General features: G+C 43.6%; 1 protein-coding gene across 1 annotated transcript in view; it reads left to right on the top strand.

Moving 5' to 3' along the window:
* Positions 1–18,211, top strand: part of Uck2 (uridine-cytidine kinase 2) — a 109,869-nt gene that overhangs the window by 21,016 nt on the left and 70,642 nt on the right. The window contains exon 2 of the mRNA XM_005398245.2: positions 17,068–18,208. Coding sequence (XP_005398302.1) covers positions 18,122–18,208 — 87 coding nt within the window. The 5' untranslated portion in view covers positions 17,068–18,121. The remainder of the gene's footprint in view (positions 1–17,067; positions 18,209–18,211) is intronic.

The raw sequence follows: 18,211 nt of genomic DNA, 5'->3' as shown, positions 1-18,211 counted from the left end.
AAAAAAAAAAAAAAAAAAAAAAAAAAAGATTTCTTCCTAAAATAATGGTAGACCCTGCCAGTGCCCTGCCTACTTCTGGGCCTGACTATTGTGTTTACACCAACTTCCAGCTGCCTGAGGACTTCTGACAACACAAGCCTCTGCCCCACTAGTGAAACCATCCAGAAATGTAGCCCTAAGGCCTCTCGGGAGAGCTCTGAACCAAGACTGATGGAGCTGGTTTGTAAATTCCCCAACTCCTCTCCAAGTGGGGTCACTCTGAGCTACATGTCTCTACTGACTCCCACAGTCCCGCTTAGCCACAGTGACAGCTGGCTTCATAACCTGGTGGCTGTCCTTCCCTGTTTCACTTTCCTACCCTTTTATAGGTATTTTTTAAAATCATGTCTCAAACCATTTGCAGTCAAATGTTTGTCTCATTGGAGGGGAATTGAGACCATGAGTACTGGTTAACCTTGATGCTCAACTTCTTTTGTTGAGAGGCACCTAGAGATGTGAGGGCATTGTGCGGGTGCTAACCTCTGTGAAGGGTTCACCCATTCATGAGTTCTGAGCTGAGTGGGCTATTGAGAGACCAGGCCTGGTGGAGGAGCTGGATCAGGCTGTATGACCTTAGGACTATGTCTGGCTCCTGGTTCCCTCTTGCCCTGCTCTTGACCTCTTTGCTTTCTGACCACCATGAGGTGAGCAGCTTTCCTCACCACAGTCCTAAAGCAATGGAGCCAGTAAACCATGGACTGAAACCCCTGAAATAGTAAGCCAAAATAATCCTTTCAATCCCAGCAGCTCAGGAGGCTGAGGCAGGAGGATGGCGAGTTTGAGCCCAGTCTGCTCTACTGAGCTATACATCTTGAACCCCAGAACTCACTTTGAAAAGAAATATTAGTCTATCATGGTGCCACACATCTGTAATTCCAGCACTTGGGAGGCTGAGGCAGGAGAATACCCATAAGTTCAAGGCTAGTCTGAACTACATAGTGGGTTCAAGTCCAGCCTGGACTATAGGAGACCCTGTCTTTAAAAAAAGGAGGAGAAGGAGAGGGATTGATGAGTCTGGTGGGTTAAGAGAGGGAAAAAGGTTGTAGAGACTAGTTAGAAGTTTTGAAAATTGTATAAGAAGAGCTAGGTGAGAGTCTATGGAAAACTTGAAATTCTGTACTGTCTCCTAAGTAACTGAACACTCCTAAGCTTGAATGAATATCTGCTTATCTTATCTGTAATTATGGGTTATCTGTAATTATGAGATATGTGATTAAGTTTGCTAAAAGGAAAGCATTGTAGAATAGTCAATGCCAAGACTAATGGTGAATCACAGGCAAGATGAAAGACCACAGGTGCTCACATACTGCTGGTGGGAGCTGAAATTGGTTTAAACTTTTTGTTTGTTTTGAGAAAGGCTCTTACTATGAAGTCCAGGCTGGCCTTGAACTTGCTGGGATTACAGATGGGTAGACACCATCACATCTGGCTGGAACAGGGCTGCATGAAGTTGCTAAGCTGGACTCAAACTTAAGATTCTCTCTGCTCAGCCTCCCAGGACACTAGGATTACACGCATGCACCACTGTGCCTAGCTAGTGGTGAACACCTTGAAGAGGTGGAGCCTAGGCAAGGGAGTCCACTCTCAGAAGGGATTAATTCTGTTTTCATGGAGTAAGTGAGCTGTAGCAAGACCATGTTATTATAAAGCAAGGCCACCCCATACACGTAGTCCTCTCTCCATGCAGACACTTCCCTCTGCACCTCCTCACAGTGCCGTAACAGAGCCAGAGCGCCTCAGCAGGACCCCACCCCATGCTATTTGGACTCTCCACCCACCACAGTCATGAGTGAAATAAATTTTTTTTTGAGACAGGGTCTCACCATGTAATTCAAGCTGGCCTTGAACTCACTATATAGCACAGGCTGGCCTTGAACTAATGCTAACCCTTGTGTGAGCCTCCCCAGTGCTGGGATTACATGTGTGTGCTACCATACCTGACACTTCTTTTCTTTACTAAACATCTAACCCCAGGTATTTTGTTATAGCAACATGAAGTAGACCAACACACATCAAAACTTCAAATGGCATTTTTTTTAAATATAGAAATTCATTCTAAAGTTCATATAAAATCTCCAAGGAATTTGAATAACCAAAACAACTTCCAAAATAAGATTGAGTCAAGGGGCTCATACTTCCTGAATCCAAAATATATTTTAAAGGTACTGTAATCAAAACAGTGTGGGACTGACATTAAGACAAACAGATCAATAGACTAAAACAGAGTACCCAGAAATAAACTCTCCCATATATGGTCAAGAGTGTCAAAACCACAATCTCTGCAACAACAGTGTTTGGAAAATTCAGTATCTGCATGCAAAAGAATGAGGCTGAACTTTTACACTGTACACAAACATCTAAAAAAGAATTAAAGACTTAAATAAATGTAAGACTTAAAATAAATACATTTGGCCGGGAACAGTGGTGCATACCTGTTATCCCAGCACTTGGGAGGCTGAGGCAGGAGGGTCATTGTGATTTTGAGACCAACCTGGGCTACAAAGTGAGATCAAGGCCAGCCTGAACTACATAGTGAGACCCTGTTTCAAAAAGATAAAAAAAAAAATACATTTGTCCTAGTTGTTTGCTCATTGCTGAGATGAAATACCCAACACCCACAAGTTAAAGAAGGAAACATTTATTTTGGCTTGCAGTTTGTTGAGGTTTCAGTCCATAGTTGGCTAGCTCCAAGGCTGGGCAACATGGCAGAGGGAGGTGGTAAAGGAGAAACAGTCCATGGAAGGGTAGGCAGGAGACAGTGAATCTTGCTTTTCCTTTCCCTTGTTATTCCAGGCAGGGTACAAGCCTATTGGTTGGTGCTACCCATGCTACCCATACCCAGGGTGAGTCTTCCCTTTTCAGTAGTCCCATCCCCCACAACCATGTTAAACCAATCAGTGGACTGATCAGGTATCATACCCACACACCAGTATCACACACCCATCATGCAGCCACCTCCCAAAAACCCCACCTATGAACTCAAGAGGCTTTGAAGTGACATCTAGATGAGCTATAACAACACACCTAGAAGAAAATATAGGAGGAAAGTATCATGACATTGGATTTGGCAAAGATGCCTTGGATATGACACCAAAAGTACAGGCAACAAAAGCACAAATAGACAAATAGGACTACATCTGACTTAAAAACTTTTGTATATTATAGGATACAAAAGAGTGAAATGGAAACCTACAGAATGGTAGAGAATATTGGCAAATCATGTATATAATAATGGGTTAACTTCACGATATAGAAAGAACTACAATTTAGAAACAAAAAATCAGCCCCATTAAGAATTTGCCCAGTGCCAGAGAAAAACCAAAAAAAAAAAAGAATTTGAACTAGGTGTAGTGTGCACACCTGTAATCCTGGCACCTGGGAGGCTAAGGCAGAAGGATAGCCAGTCCACTGGGAGTTTGAGGCCAGACTGGGCTGCATAGTGAGTTCAAGGTCAGCTTGATCTACATAGTTCAAGACCCTGCCTCAAAAAACAGAAAACAAAACAAAACAAAAAAATACTTTGGCAGGGCTGGGGCATAGCTGGCAGTAAGCCCTTTGCCTGAAATATGCAAGGCCCTGGTTTTGACTCCTGGCATCATACAAACATGAACAAGTGAATAAATAAAAACTAGGCAAAAGAGGTGGATGGACATTTCTCCAAAAATGATATGCAAATGACCAGTAAGAGTATGGTAAGGACCAAGTGTGGTGGCACAGCCGCATGGGTGTAATCCCAGCTCTTCGGGAGGCTGAATTCAAGCAGGAGGATCACAAGTTCAAAGCCAACCTAGACTATTTACTTATTTATTTTTCAATCTGGACAATTTAGTGAGACCTTGTCTCAAAATATAAAAAGTACTGGGATCACAGCTCAGCAGTAGAGCAGTTGCCTAACAAACACAAGGTCCTGAGTTCAATCCCCAGCGGGCGCGCGCGCGCGCACACACACACACACACACACACACACACACACACACACACACGAGTATTGTACGACTCTGACTCTACTTACACAAGACACCTAATGTACTTCAGTAATAGAGAAGGAAAGTAGGTTTGTAGTTGCAGGGGCTGGGGATGGGGAGGGAAGCTGTTGTTTCGTGGGCATAGACTGTATTTTGTGAAATGAAAAGGTTCTAAAGACCTGTTCCACAACAATAAAAATACTTAACAGTATTCAATATGCAATTAAAAATGGTCAAATTAATACACCAGTTCAGTTTGTTTCGTCTTTATAAGAATCTTTTCTGTCTCTGAGTAACTACTTTGAATATAATGATATGTATATTAACTATTGTTAATCTCTTACTATTTTGTTGTAAAATTTTATTTTATTTAAATGAAAACAGTGGAAGGAAGGAAGGAAGGAAAGAAGGAAGGAAGAGAAAACCCCTAGTTCAGATAACATAGTGAGACCTTTTCTCAAAAATAAAAAAGCACTGGGGATGTTCCTCAGTGTGAACACCCTGGGTTTACCCAGTACCACAAATATAATAAAATAAAAATAGATAAAATTTAAAAGTAATAGAAATAAGTGGTAGGGTTATAGTTCAGTGCAAATGCCTCATAACACACACATACACACACACAAAGATAAGTTGACACATTTCTATGTTATATGTTTTTACCACTAGAAAAAGGAAAAAAGCCAAGTGTGGTAGTGCATGCCTGTAATCCCAGCACTGGGGAGAATGAGGCAGAAGGATCATTGCAAGTTCAAGATCAGCCTGGGCTACAAAGTGAGCTCAAGGCCAGCCTGAACTGTCTCAAAAAAGACGGAAAAAAAAAAAAAAGAAAAGGAAAAAATATAATGAACATATATGTAAAGTTTATTTCTGGGCTCTTGAAAAACAAATCTCACTGGGCCTAGTGTCATATCTGTAATCACAGCACTTGGGAAGCTGAGTCAGAAGAATTCCATTTTAAAGGCCAGCATAAGCCAGGTATGGTGGCACATGCCTATAATCACAGCACTTAAGAGGCTGCGGCAGGAGGATCATTGCGTGTTCAAGACCAGCCTGGACTACAAAGTGAGCTCAAGGCCAGCCTGAATTGCATAGCTAGACCCTGTCTCAAGAAGACAAAAATAAAAATAAAAATAAAATAAAAAATAGATAAATGAAAAAAGCCAGCATAGTAAGACCCTGCCTCAATAAAACAAACAAGCAAAACTCTTTAAAATTATATATTATCCAGTGCTTGGCTGAGAAAAAAAAATGGTAAAATTATATAATATCCATAGAAAAATAGCGATAATATTTATATTAGTTTATACTATATTGCCTATATTCTAGATCTTGCAGAGGGTTGCAAATGTTTATTAGACTATCAAATAATAAGTAAACAGGCTCAGTGAAGAAAAGGAATTACAAAGTAAGGGTGTGCTTAATTCAGATCTGTGCTATTAAAGTCCATTAAAAAGTAAGAGCAAGGAAAAGGAACCGGCATCGGGGTTGTTCTACACTCAAGTGTTAACAGTACAGCAGTTACCGCTAACTGCACCCTCAGTGGTAATACTCTTTCTTGTTTTTCTTTATTCAGAGTTTCTAATTTGTCTCTAATTCTATACATGTCTAATGGAGAAGTAAAAGTCAAAATCATAAAGTGTCGCATAAAAACATACTCAACAATATCACCAGTGAACCCTTCCTCTCTCAAATACACAAAAGCCCATTGTGCACGCGGCCAATTATGTTCCTCGTCAGTGCATTCCACGGAGAATACAGCCCCATGTCCCTGTGAACAATGCGGAGTTAGATCGCGCTGGACCCGGGTCACCTAGCCTGGGCCACTTTTGCACAACACATGAAGAAAATGCTAGGCTGTTTACCAGTTACTATACAAAACAAAGGAAGCAGTTTCCCCAGCTACTAGGAAATATTAAACCATGTGGCAAATATGCTCCTTGGTTATAAGATACAGAGATGTTTGAATATGCCTAATTTTTCAAAAGAAAAATGGAGAATTTGTAAATGTTAATACTTAATTATTATTTTTTAAATAAAGGAGAGCTGCCTGGCTGTGGTGGTGCATGCCTGTAATCACAGCATTCAGGAAGCTGAGGCAGAAGGATCACTGAGAGTTCAAGGCCAGCCTGAACTGCATAATGAGACCCTGTCTCAAAAAATCAAAGTAAAAATGAAAGAAATAAAGAAAAGCTGGCCAGGCATGGTGGCGCACACTTGTAATCCCAGCACTTGGGAGGCTGAGGTAGGAAGATCGTCGTGAGTTCGAGACCAGCCTGGGCTACAAAGTGAGCTCAAGGCCAGCCAGAACTGCATAACGAGACTCTGCCTCAAATAGACCAAAAAGAAAAGAAAGAAAAGCTATAGATGTGACTTGTTTAAAATGTCCAAGTTTCAAAAATCCAAGGTAGTTGAGACATTTTTTAGCTAAATGTATTCACCTTGAGACCATAGCATTACGTGAAATAAATTGGACATACAAGTTTAATTACCACATTGTTTTTCTGGTGTGAGAAACCGAAAGTGTAAATAAAGCTAAGAATATATTATAGACATTGGAAAATGGGAAGAAAACGTTTAAATGTGAGGGGCAACAAGGGAGTGGGGAGGAGGAAAGGAAAGAATGGGCAAAATAAAGAACAGAAGGAAAAAATGGAAACAAAGCTTTTGTAAGGGAAGGGAAGAGGGGTTGAAGTAAGGGGAGGGAAATGAGAAAAAAAGAAGCATCAAGATATATTATGTACAGGCACAAATCCCCTACAATGAATGTGATCATTATATATACCTAAAATGGACCAATTAAAAAAAAACAGGCCAGGCATGGTGGCGCACACCTTTAATACCAGCACTTGGGAGGCTGAGACAGGAGGATCGCTGTGAGTTCGAGGCCAGCCTGGGCTACATTGCTATGTAGTTCAAGGCTAACCTGAACTACAAAGCAAAACCCTGTCTCAAACAAAGTACCTTCCCTTTATACTATAGATGAATAATTTTTAAATGTTCATACATAATTATTATTTGCACTTATACCTCAGGGCAAGTAACTTGGGAATACAGGTAGTCAGTGGCAGAAGCCGATCTTGAGACGAACTGTCTGACTTGCCCATCTGCTGTCTTTCCCCTGGACGTGAAGAAACAGTGGTTATTTCCAAAACCCAGGGAAGGAGGGTCAGCATGTCCAGTCCACCTCTTCAGAAAGAAAGCTTCTGTGGTTTGGTAAAACACTGGCTTATTTATTTAATTTTATTATTATTATATTTGTTTGCAGTCTTTGGAATTGAACCCAGGTCCTTTACACTGAGCTACATCCCCAGCCATTTTGCGGGGTGGGGGGCTGTCTTTTTGAGACAGGGCATCACTATGCAGTTCAGATTGGCTTTGAACTCACTACGTAGAGCAGGTTGGCCTTCACCTTGCAGAGATCTTTCTGTCTCAGCCTCCTGAGTGTTGAAATTACAGGCGTGCACCTCCACACCCTGCCTCCAGCCGTTTTCTGTTTTGTTCTGTTTTATTTTACTTGTATTTTTTTTGTTTTTTAAATTTTGAGGCAGGATCTTGCTACATTGCTGTGTTGCTCAGCCTGGTCTTGAACTTGCAACCCTTCTGCCTCAGCCTCCCAGCATACTGGGATTCTAGGTGTGTGCTACCATGTTTGGCTAAAACAAGTCTAAACAAAACAAGTGTCTTTCCTGTAGTATATTTTTTAGGGTATTTAGCATGCTAATATACATTGTGGCTTTCTCTGAGAAGTCAAAATGGAGAGCTACGAAGGATTTTCCACTTGTTTCTTCTCACTATCATTTTTCCTCCTAGGACCATTGTTCCAAGGAGCACATTTTGGGAAACACTGTTGTAGGTAGTTCAAGAAAGGGTTCATATTAAAGAATGCAGAAGGGTTTCATCCCTTCTTACCATAGCACTTAGCCATATCTAAAGGAGCACTGCTTATTACACATAGTTTATGATCCAGATCTAAGTTATTCAAAGCATAGATTTTTCAAATATTAAACTGACTTCACTTAAAAAAAATAAAACAAGACAAAAATAAATCTAGGCTGGGCATGGTGGTGCATGTAAGTGTCCATTAGCCAAGAAATGGTAAAAGAGAGCATGGTACATATACATGTTGGAATACTATGCATCTATAAACAAGAATAAAATCTGGGCATTGTGGAGAACAGTGGTGGAATGAAGGTCATTATGTTAAATGAAGTAAGCCAGGCACAGATAAAAAGTACTGCATGATTTCATGGTGTCTCTCGCTTTTTTGGGTGGGGGTCTTTTTGAGACAGGGTCTTGCTCTGCAGTTCAGGCTGGCCTTGAGCTCACTTTGTAGCCCAGGCTGGCCTAGAACTACTCACAGTACATCCTCCTGCCTCAGCCTCCTGAGTGCTGGGATTACAGGCGTGCGCCACCAGGCCCTGCGAAGAAGAGGCTTTCTTTAGCTCAGGGTTTCAGAAATTTCTGTCCATGGTCAGCTGGCTCCACGGCTTCAGGTTTGTGGAGAGGTTGATGCCGGTGGTGGAAGGGCGTGGCACAGCAGCCAGGAAGCAGCAAAACAGGGAAGGAGAGGGTGGAGCAGGTAAGGAACCACCTCCCATGATGCACTCTGCTTGGCCAGGTCCTGCCTCCGGCTTCCATGGCCTCCCAGCAATGCCATCAAATCATGATCCCATCAATGGTCCAATCCATTCCTTAAATTAGAGCCCTCCCGAATCTCCTCCTTTCCCCAAAGCTCATCAGCAACCAAGCTGTCCACTGGATAAACAGTGAGCCTTTTTATCCAAGCTGTAACACTTTTGGTGGCACATACCTGTAATTCCAGCACTTGGGAGGCTGATGCAGGAGGATAGCAAATTGGATCCCAGCCTAGGAAATTTAGCAAGACACTGTCTCAAATAAGAACTGTTTTTTTTTTTTTTTTTTTTTTTTTTTTTTTTTTTTTTTTGGTCTTTTTGAGAAGGGTCTCACTATGCAGTTCAGGCTGGACTTGAGCTCACTTTGTAGCCAAGGTTGGTCTTGAACTCACAATGATCCTCCTGCCTCAGTCTCCTAAGTGCTGGGATTACAGGTGTGTGCCACCATGCCCGGCCTCAAAATAAAAACTGAATAGGGGGGCTGGGGATATAGCTCAGTGGCACAAGCACCAGCCTGGCAAACACAAGATCTTGAGTTCAATCCCTGGTACCACAAAAAACAAAAACAAAAACAAAAAAAACCCTGAATAGGGCTGTGCATGTAGCTCAGTGTGAAGGTCCTGGGTTCAGTCCCCAACATCACACACACACATACAAGTTGTGGAATAGCAATTAAGTTCTGGTACAGTTGTATAACTCTAGGCAGTGATAATGTATTATGTATTTATATAAGCTGGAAGACCAGCCTGGGCAACATAGACCCCTGTCCTAGTTACTTTTCTCATTGCTGAGACAAAATACTGAAAGTTAGAGGAAGAAAGGCTTATTGTTGCTCACAATTTGTAGAGGTTTCAGTTCACAGTGGGCTGGCTCCAAGGCAGGGTGGCTTGGCAGAGGGCACTGCAAAGAAGAAACAGTTCATGGCAGGCAGAAGGCAGCAAGGTAACAAGTGAACAACAAACCACAACCCTCTTTCTATCCTTTATATTACATCCTTACCCTTAGGGCGGGTAGCACTCACACCCAGGGTGGGGCATCCTTAATCCTACCCAGAACTATACCAATCAGTAATCACACACCCTTGATCTCAGCATCACACACTCCAGAGCCAACCACCTCTGAAAAGCCCTGCCCATGACTGTGTGAGGCTTTGGGGAACAGCTAGATGCAAACCATAAAAATCCTTGTCTCAAAAATAAAAATAAAATAAAATAAACAAAGGAATTCCAGAAGAGCCAGGTATGGTGGTACACTCTTGTAACCCCAGCAGTCAGGAGGCTGACACAGAAGGATCACAATTTTGAGGGCAGATCCAGCAAGACACTGTCTCAAAAAAAAACAGACAAAGCCTGTGATACTAGCACTCAGGAGACTGAGGCAGGAAGTTCATTACAAGTTTGAGACCAGCCTGGGTTACAAAGTGAGCTCAAGGTCAGCCTGAACTGCATAGTGAGACCCTGTCTCAAAAAGACCAAGCACCTCTACAATTATCATAACAAGTGCAAAATTGTAGACCCTGTCTCAAAAAGACCAAGCACAAAAACTTTTCAGCAAGATACCATAGATGATAAGAAAAAATGAATCTGTTCATTCTGGTAACTCATTTGGCCTCCAATATGGATCAATAGCCATCACAGTCCACCACCTCAAAGATAGTCAATCCTGCCACCCTTAGGTGCCCAGTCTAAAGCCAACCCACCAGACTAAGTGTAACCCCACTCTGAGGTTGACACTATATTATTATTATTATTATCATTTTTTTTTTTTTGTACCAGGAATCAAATTCAGGACCTTGCACTTGCCCGGCAGGCGCTTGTGCTGCTGAGCTATATCCCCAGCCCTGAGGTTGACACTATAGCTGTAGCAACTTCTGTTTCTTTTGTTGTTAAACTGTCACCAGGACTGGGAGTAGGCTGAGGCAGGGAGGTTCCTAGCACATGATATTTAAGAAGCTGCTCCTTTGTGAGGCATACTCTGTACTTGTACTTGCTCAACCAAGAGTGAGCTCCTCCCTACATTTTGGATCTTAAGCATTTCTCTTGTCTTACCACAGTCCCAGACCTATATCCCCAAGTAGTATGTATCCATTATGGTGTGATGATGGTAAGGGCATCAACCCCAGGTGGAGAAGGAGGAGGTGGAAGTAGATTATTTGTAGGGAAGGTGACTCTAGAACTAACTGGGGAAGGGGAAGGTTATCACTACAGAAAAGTGAGATAAAAAGGGTTTTAGTCTGTGGGTGGGAAAAGACACAAAGGGTTGGGTATAGATCTGGGATATGAGCAGCTAAAAGGATGAAGTTGAACAGTTCGATCATAGGAGTCCTCAGCTGCTGGGCCATGTAGAGATACCAGTCCTTGGTCTGCAAGGAACTGGTCCTCACAGCAGAAGGGAGTGAAGACTGAATGAGTGAAGCTTCATCTGTATTCACAGCTGCTCCCCATGGCTCCCATCACTGCCTGAGCTCCACTTCCTGTCAGATCAGCAGAGGCAACAGTTCTTGAAGGAGCCTTAACCCTACTGTGAACTGCCCACTTGAGGGATCTAGGTTACACCCTCCTTATGAGACTCTCACCAGGACCTTTACCCACCCACCCTCCCCATGAAACTGGTCCCTGGTGCCAGCCAGGTTGGGAAACACTGGTTTAGAATATACAGAACAAAAGAGGGGTGCTGGGTGTGATCTTGCTGAGTGCATGTAGCTTCTTGGGCAAGACAACTGAACCCTTAACTATCTCAGCCTGTTTTCTTAGAATTTCACTAGAAGGTAGTCTGGTTTGGGAAGGAGAGAGAAAAGTCAGCAAATCTCTATAAAACTATAAACTGTGGGGCTGGACATGTAGTTTAGTGGTAAGACATTTGCCTAGCATACACCCACAAGCTAACAAACAAATACCACCCCCACAAATTCTGTATGTTAAATTTTCAGTGTCTTATAAGTCTTCTTGTGTCCACAACGTAAAGGACTTATGAAGTTGGACCAACTAAAATTTAAGAGACCTTGTATGATCTTCTTCTTGAGGAAAGATTTATGTTGAATTCAACAAAATTAACAACTTGCCTTTGTATACGTTATATAGACTCTGACATTATTCTCAATTTAAAATTTAACTTGTTTGTGCTTTTGTCTATTTCTGTTCACAATTCCTAAAAATCTCTTCCTTTTGAGCCTGCTGGTTGACATCTATTTTTGAAAAGATTTATGTATATTTAATTGATAAACCATACAATTCACCAACTTAAATAATAAAACTATCACTACAATCAACTTTAGAACGTATCCCTCACACAGCCCCCAAAATTCTGGGTCCATTAATAATCACGTCCCTCGTCTCCCATGACCTCTCTAGTGGAAGCAACCAGTAATCTACTTCTGACTCTATGTATTTCCCTCCTCTGGACATTATTTTCTTTCTTTCTTTCTTTCTTTTTTTTTTCTTTTTGAGACAGGGTCTCACTATGCAGTTCAGGCTGGCCTTGAGCTCACTTTGTAGCCCAGGTTGGTCTGGAACTTGCAACTATCCTCCTGACTCAGTCTCCCGAGTGGTGGGATTACAGGTGTGTGCCACCACGCCAGGCTTTGGACATTATTTTCTTTAAGTAATTGATTAATTTATTTTTTGCTGGACATGGTGGCACACATCCATAATCTCAGTTATGCAGAGGCTTGAGGCAGAAGGTGAGAAAGTTAGAAGCCAGTCTGAGCAACTTTTCTCTTTTCTTTTTCTTTCTTTCTTTCTTTCTTTCTTTCTTTCTTTCTTTCTTTCTTTCTTTCTCTCTCTCTCTCTCTCTCTCTCTCTCTCTCTCTCTCTCTCTCTCTCTCTCTCTCTCTCTCTCTCTCTCTTTTGAGACAGGGTCTCACTATGTAGTTGAGGCTGTTCACAAATTCACAATCCTCCTGCCTCAGCCTCTGAAGGTCTGGAATTAAATATGAGCCACAACATTCTGCTCAACTTCGGTAATTGAGCAAGACCCTGTCAGAAAACAAAAATAAAAAGGGCTGATGACATAGCTCAGTAATAGAGTGTCACTGAGTTTGATTCCCAGTACCAAAATGAAAAAATACTGATAACATAAAAACACAAGAATTGTGCACATTAGTGGGGTACCACATAATATGTGAAACATAAATGTTGTGTAATGTTGAAATCATATTTATCTTAAAGGTTACTGATCAAAAATATGGTGATTTTTCCAATTAAAAATTACAGTAAAACATATTACCACATTAGTCTTCTTCAAAATACCTAAAATACCTCGCCTCACTTCAAACATAATTACCCTATAATTCTTGGCGGTATGTCTTTTACTGTAATAGGTCCATTAAGAAAATAAACTTTCACCATAATTTTTCATCACCAACTTTATATTTATCTCTTCAAACATTTATCATTTCTTTATAAAAAGGGTCGGCATTATCTTTTAATTTTTATTAGAAAGAGCCTTTGGAGATTAGGTGTTCTTTTTGGAACTTGTCATCCCCAAGGATGGATTTCTGTGATAAACCGGAGAGCTATGTCAGAAACAGGAGGGAAGGGCCACGCGATATTCAACAACTACAAGGTGCTCGTATGAATGCATCATTTTCACAACCATGCTGCCGGCCGGGCTGTCACTGAACAGTTGAAGAACTGGAGGTTTATAGAAATTAAGTATCCCGCGGAAGGTTTCCAAATTAGTAATAAAGTCAGTACGGGAACTCGGTTTTCTGCCTCGAGCTTATTCATCTTTGCGCTCCTCAGTGTCTGTAAACTGCGGCGGGTCCTGGGATCACCTGAGAAGCTCACAGGAACCAGTTCTCTGGGCCCCACCCGCCGAGGTCCTGATTCACCACTTCTGGGGAGGAGCCCAAGTATTTGCATTTCCAGCCGCCTCCACTGCAGCCGGTCTGACGCTGCACTCTCCCGGGCTGCTTGTGCGGGTCCGAGGATGGGATTGTTGAGAGCTTAATACTGTGAGAACATCTTTGCGGAACAGCGCTCACAACCTGTCAGAGCAGCTGCTGATGGATTGAGGCGGAAGGTAGTTCGCAGGGCAGTATCGAGAGAGAACGCATCTGACAGAGGTTGAAGTATGATAGCACCTATTCTGATTCGGCTTGAGATAGGCGAGGAGAGAATCGAGCACGCCCTAAGAAGCAACTAGAAAATTTCAGCTGGATGCAAAGTGTTCTGTTCCTTGCCTAGTTTAGAAGGAGAGCTCCTTAAAGAGGGAGGCAGACAAAGGACTGTCCACAGCAATGTCTCTCATTGTTCTTTGGCTCCAGCTGCAACTGCACACTCATGCTGACTTCATCCCACATGTGAACCAAACCCCGACTTAACTAGACCAAAAGCTGTTTAAGGGAAAAGGAAGTATCACACATAGGAAGCTAACGTCTTTTCCCTGACTCCGTTGTCATGCTGGGTTTTTATTAAAAATATTTGCGATCTCTTTTCTCTCAGCGGAGGGGAGGGGGAAGAGAACAGCTTGAAATCACTTAATTCAGAATCTGCAGTGTAAATTGCTACAGTAGGCTTGAGTGATTTGATCATCTCCAGCTATGGGATTTGGTGACCTGGCTCCCCAGAGAGGATGACACAGCGCGGGGACCAGCACAGGCAGCTAGCCCGGCTGTGTAGACAGCAGAGATTCGAAAGTCCTTGTTGAGGTCACTGGTGCTGAGTCCTCTTAATAATTCAAACAGGCCTGGGTATACCTCGTCTGTGTAGAAGCCAGGCAGCCCTGGGGACAGGGAAGAGACAAGCAAAGCACTGGCTGTCCTCTGCTAATGAGACCTTATCCTCCTCAAGAAGCTTTTGATCCTTTTCAGGGCACTTTCATGGATATTAACTCACGCACAAATGAAATGTTCTTCATATGAAACGAGGTGCAAAGCAGAGAGGTGAGTTAGCTCAAATTGTGGACAGCTTTTGTGCAGCGTCAAGGACGGCACTAGGGAGTGTGCTAAAGTGACAGTGAGTCTGAGTGAAGTACACACATGTGGAAGAGACAAACATGCAGGAAAGGAGGAAGGAAATAAGACAGGGCCAAAGGGAAAGCTGATTGGCCTTCTACCCATCCGAACTCTGGAACCGAACCCAGTCTTCTGGCAACTACATTACCTTCTGTGTAAGGGTGGAGCCCCTATTTCCCAATCACTCCCCTCTTCAAGGTCTGGAGACTTCTCAAAGCTGTTACATCGGCAAATAAATTCCAGTGTGAATTGGGGGTGGGGAGGAGTAACACCCACACCGAGCAGGCAGGAAAACAAAACATTCGGATGTAAGGGTAATCATATAATTATAATCAAAGGCACACCACCTTCCTTTGCAAATGGTGAAGATGATGTTTTTGTGTTTCTTACTTCTTAAATATTTGTCCATTCATTCATTCAACAATCATAATGAGTCCTTCCTGTTTGCTGGTTATTCCGCCCAATGGGCCTTGGGCATTGAAGTAAGATATGGTGTCCCTTCATTCATACAACAAATATTTACTGAGGCCCTACTACTGTGTATGGGAACTGTTCTAGGTGGTTAGATTCATAGTAATTTTATTTTATTTTATTTTTGGTACTGGGAATTGAACTCAGGACCTTGTGCTTGCCAGGCAGGCCCTTGTGCCACTGAGCTATATCCCTGGCCCCATAGCGATTTTTTAAAAAGGGCAAGAAATGTTTAAACCAGTTCAGAGTAAATTAATTGAAACAAAGTGGCGGGTGTGGTTCCATGGGGCATGCCTGTAATCCTAGCACTCTGGGAGGCTGAGGTTAGAGGATTGCAAATTAGAGCTTTAGGTAATTTAGTGAGACACTGTCTTAGAAATTTAGGTAACTTAGTGAGACACTCTTTAAAAAGGGGGGTACTGGAGATGTCGCATAGGTGTTTATTACACCACTTTTTGACTCTGAAAATTTTTATGATGAAATATTAAGGGGAAAAGCAATAGGAATAAGGCAGGCAGGAATTTGGGAAAAGTTCCCAGAGGATCTGAGGCAGTGTTGCCTCCTCTTCTTCCCCTCAGTTACCTAATATCCCTGTGCCAACCCTGAGCTACGGGCTCATCAAATTCCAAGTTCTGAAAGGCCTTATGTGGGGCGTGGTGGCACATGCCTGTAATCCCAGCATTCCAGAGGCTGAGGCTGGAGGATCTTTGTGAGTTCAAGACCAGCTTGGGCTACAAAGTGAGGTCAAGGCCAGCCTGAACTGCATAGCGAGACCTTGTCTCTAAAAGACAAAAGAAAAAAAAATTAAGAGTATCAGAGAACATAAAAGTTATTTTTGCTTTTAAGATATTTTATGGGACCATTCGCCAATCTCTGAAGCAGCTCAGATAGGCAGCTGTGAAGGAGAGAGTGGCTTCCCAGTACCAGGAAGCAGCTCATGGGAGAGGTTTGCTGGAGGTCACCTCACCAAGCATCATGGAGTGGGTGGGTTTTACCTGGACTTCCAGGTGGCCTCTTCTCCCAAGTCTTTTCTCCAGAAACCTCATAGACTGGAAAGACTTTCACAGAATTCTTTATAGCCCAATATAAGGCCTTCTATTTATTTACTTATTTATTTATCTAGCTTTCTTTAGTGTGTTTTTCAAAATAATTCTCCACTTACGGCAACTTAGTACAATTAAAAGAAAATGCTACCAACTTCAGGTCTATCTTAGACTGCAGGGCTCCATCAGGTCCTAGATACCAGCCCCAAGTTCAGAGGAGCAGAGGCTGGGAATTACTGATCTAATCCCACCTTCCTCCGGGTGCCCTGCAAAACTTCCCTTCAGTTTCTGTCTGTCTCTCTCGTTACTGAGGATGAAACCCAGGGCCTTTTTGTTAAACTACATCCTCTGCCTTTTTTTAAAATTTTCTTTTTATTTTGAGATAGAGTCAAACAAAGTCCCTAAATTGGTCAGATTGGATTATAATTTGCAGTCCTCCCCTGCCTCAGCCTCCCAGAGTGCTGAGATTACAGGCATGGGCCACCAAACCCAGCTCAGGGGTCTTTTCTCTTAAACACTATCAGGGCCTAGACTGTACCAGGCACTAGGCTAAGAATTTTGCACATAATAATTCATTTAGGAGTCTAGTTTTTATTTTTGTTTTTTTTTGAGACAGGGTATCCCTGTGCAGTTCAGGCTCGCCTTGAACTCACTATGTAGTCAGGCTGGCCTAGAATTCACAGTGATCCTCCTGTGTCAGTCTCTCCAGTGCTGGGATTATAGGCATGCACCATCACGACCGGCCATAATGATTTATTAAAACCTCATCAAAAATCTCCAGTTGAAAATGACCATTACAGCTGGGTGTAGTGGTGCACACCTATAATCCCAGCACTCTGGAGACTGAGGCAGGAGGATCCCAGTGAGTTCTTGGCTAGCCTGAACTACATAGGAAGACACTGTCTGAAAACAACAACGAACAAACAAAAAAGGCTATTATCATTTCTGTTCCACAGGACAGCAAAGGAGATTAAGTAACTGGCTCATGGACCTGAACGTGAACACAGAATATGGCTCCAGAGGTGGAGGCTGGTCTTAGTCACAGCTGGTACTGTCCTCCCAGCCAAGTAATGGGCTGCCAATCATTGAAAAACCAGTTCAGTTAAAGGCAGCGATGGATCAAAACGGCACTGTTGTGAACGTTCCCACCAACCCTAACTCCGCGAGAACCTCAGAATTTCGGATGTGAGATGCTGTGGCTAGGAAGGCATTCGTTTTCCGTGGATGACACGCTTCCAATAAAGCCCTGAAGTCACCTCTCACTAGAGTCACAGGAGATCAGGCCTGCTAAGCAGAATGGCGCTCGGGGGTTTCCAAGACAGGAAATATCTAAAGCCAGTGGCTGGCACACTATTTTGGGCAAATGAGGAGGAGAAAAAAAAATGTTATTTTTCTGAAAACACGAGTTGTAAGCCAGGATAAATGGTAAATGACATTAACTCATTAACTTCCTTTCATTGGAAACCTTCCCAGCTTGTTCTCATTTTGTTTCGCATACGTGGGGCATCCTCTCCATTACTTAATCTCTTAGTCCCTTCTCCCCACACCTTTTCTTTAACTTCCTTTGAAATAGGCGGCAGCACCCCACACCCAAACACTCAGTCCCCCGGCTCCGCGTCCGCCCGGTCCTCGGAGGTGGGGAAGCGCTGATCCCGCTGGGTGGGGGCGGCAGCCTCGGGCTCACACCTTTCTCGGAGACCTCGGGCGGCGGCGGCGGCGGCGGGGCCCGGGCGGGGCGGAGGCCGCGGCCTCGGCGAATAGCAGCGCGCTCCCCGCGCGGATTGGAGCAGCGGCATCACGCTGACCTCGGCCTGGGATGTAAACCCCGCCGGCCGCTGCGGGCAGAAGAAGGCTCGCGGCAGCTCCGGGAAAGCCAGCTCATCCGCGGCTCCGAGCGGTGGCCTAGATCTCGGCGGCGCCCAGCGGCAGGAGGAGCCCGGCTAGGGCGCGGGCGCGGGCGGGGAGCGCGCGTCTGATCCCTGGGCGGCGAGAGAAGGGGCGGCGCGAGCCATGGCCGGGGACAGCGAGCAGACCCTGCAGAACCACCAGCAGCCCAACGGCGGCGAGCCCTTCCTCATCGGCGTCAGCGGGGGCACAGCC

Source organism: Chinchilla lanigera, unplaced genomic scaffold (genome assembly GCF_000276665.1).
Source record: "Chinchilla lanigera isolate Chin_1 unplaced genomic scaffold, ChiLan1.0 scaffold00061, whole genome shotgun sequence".
Taxonomy (NCBI): Eukaryota; Metazoa; Chordata; class Mammalia; order Rodentia; family Chinchillidae; genus Chinchilla; species Chinchilla lanigera.
This window is presented reverse-complemented; position numbering and strand designations above follow the sequence as displayed.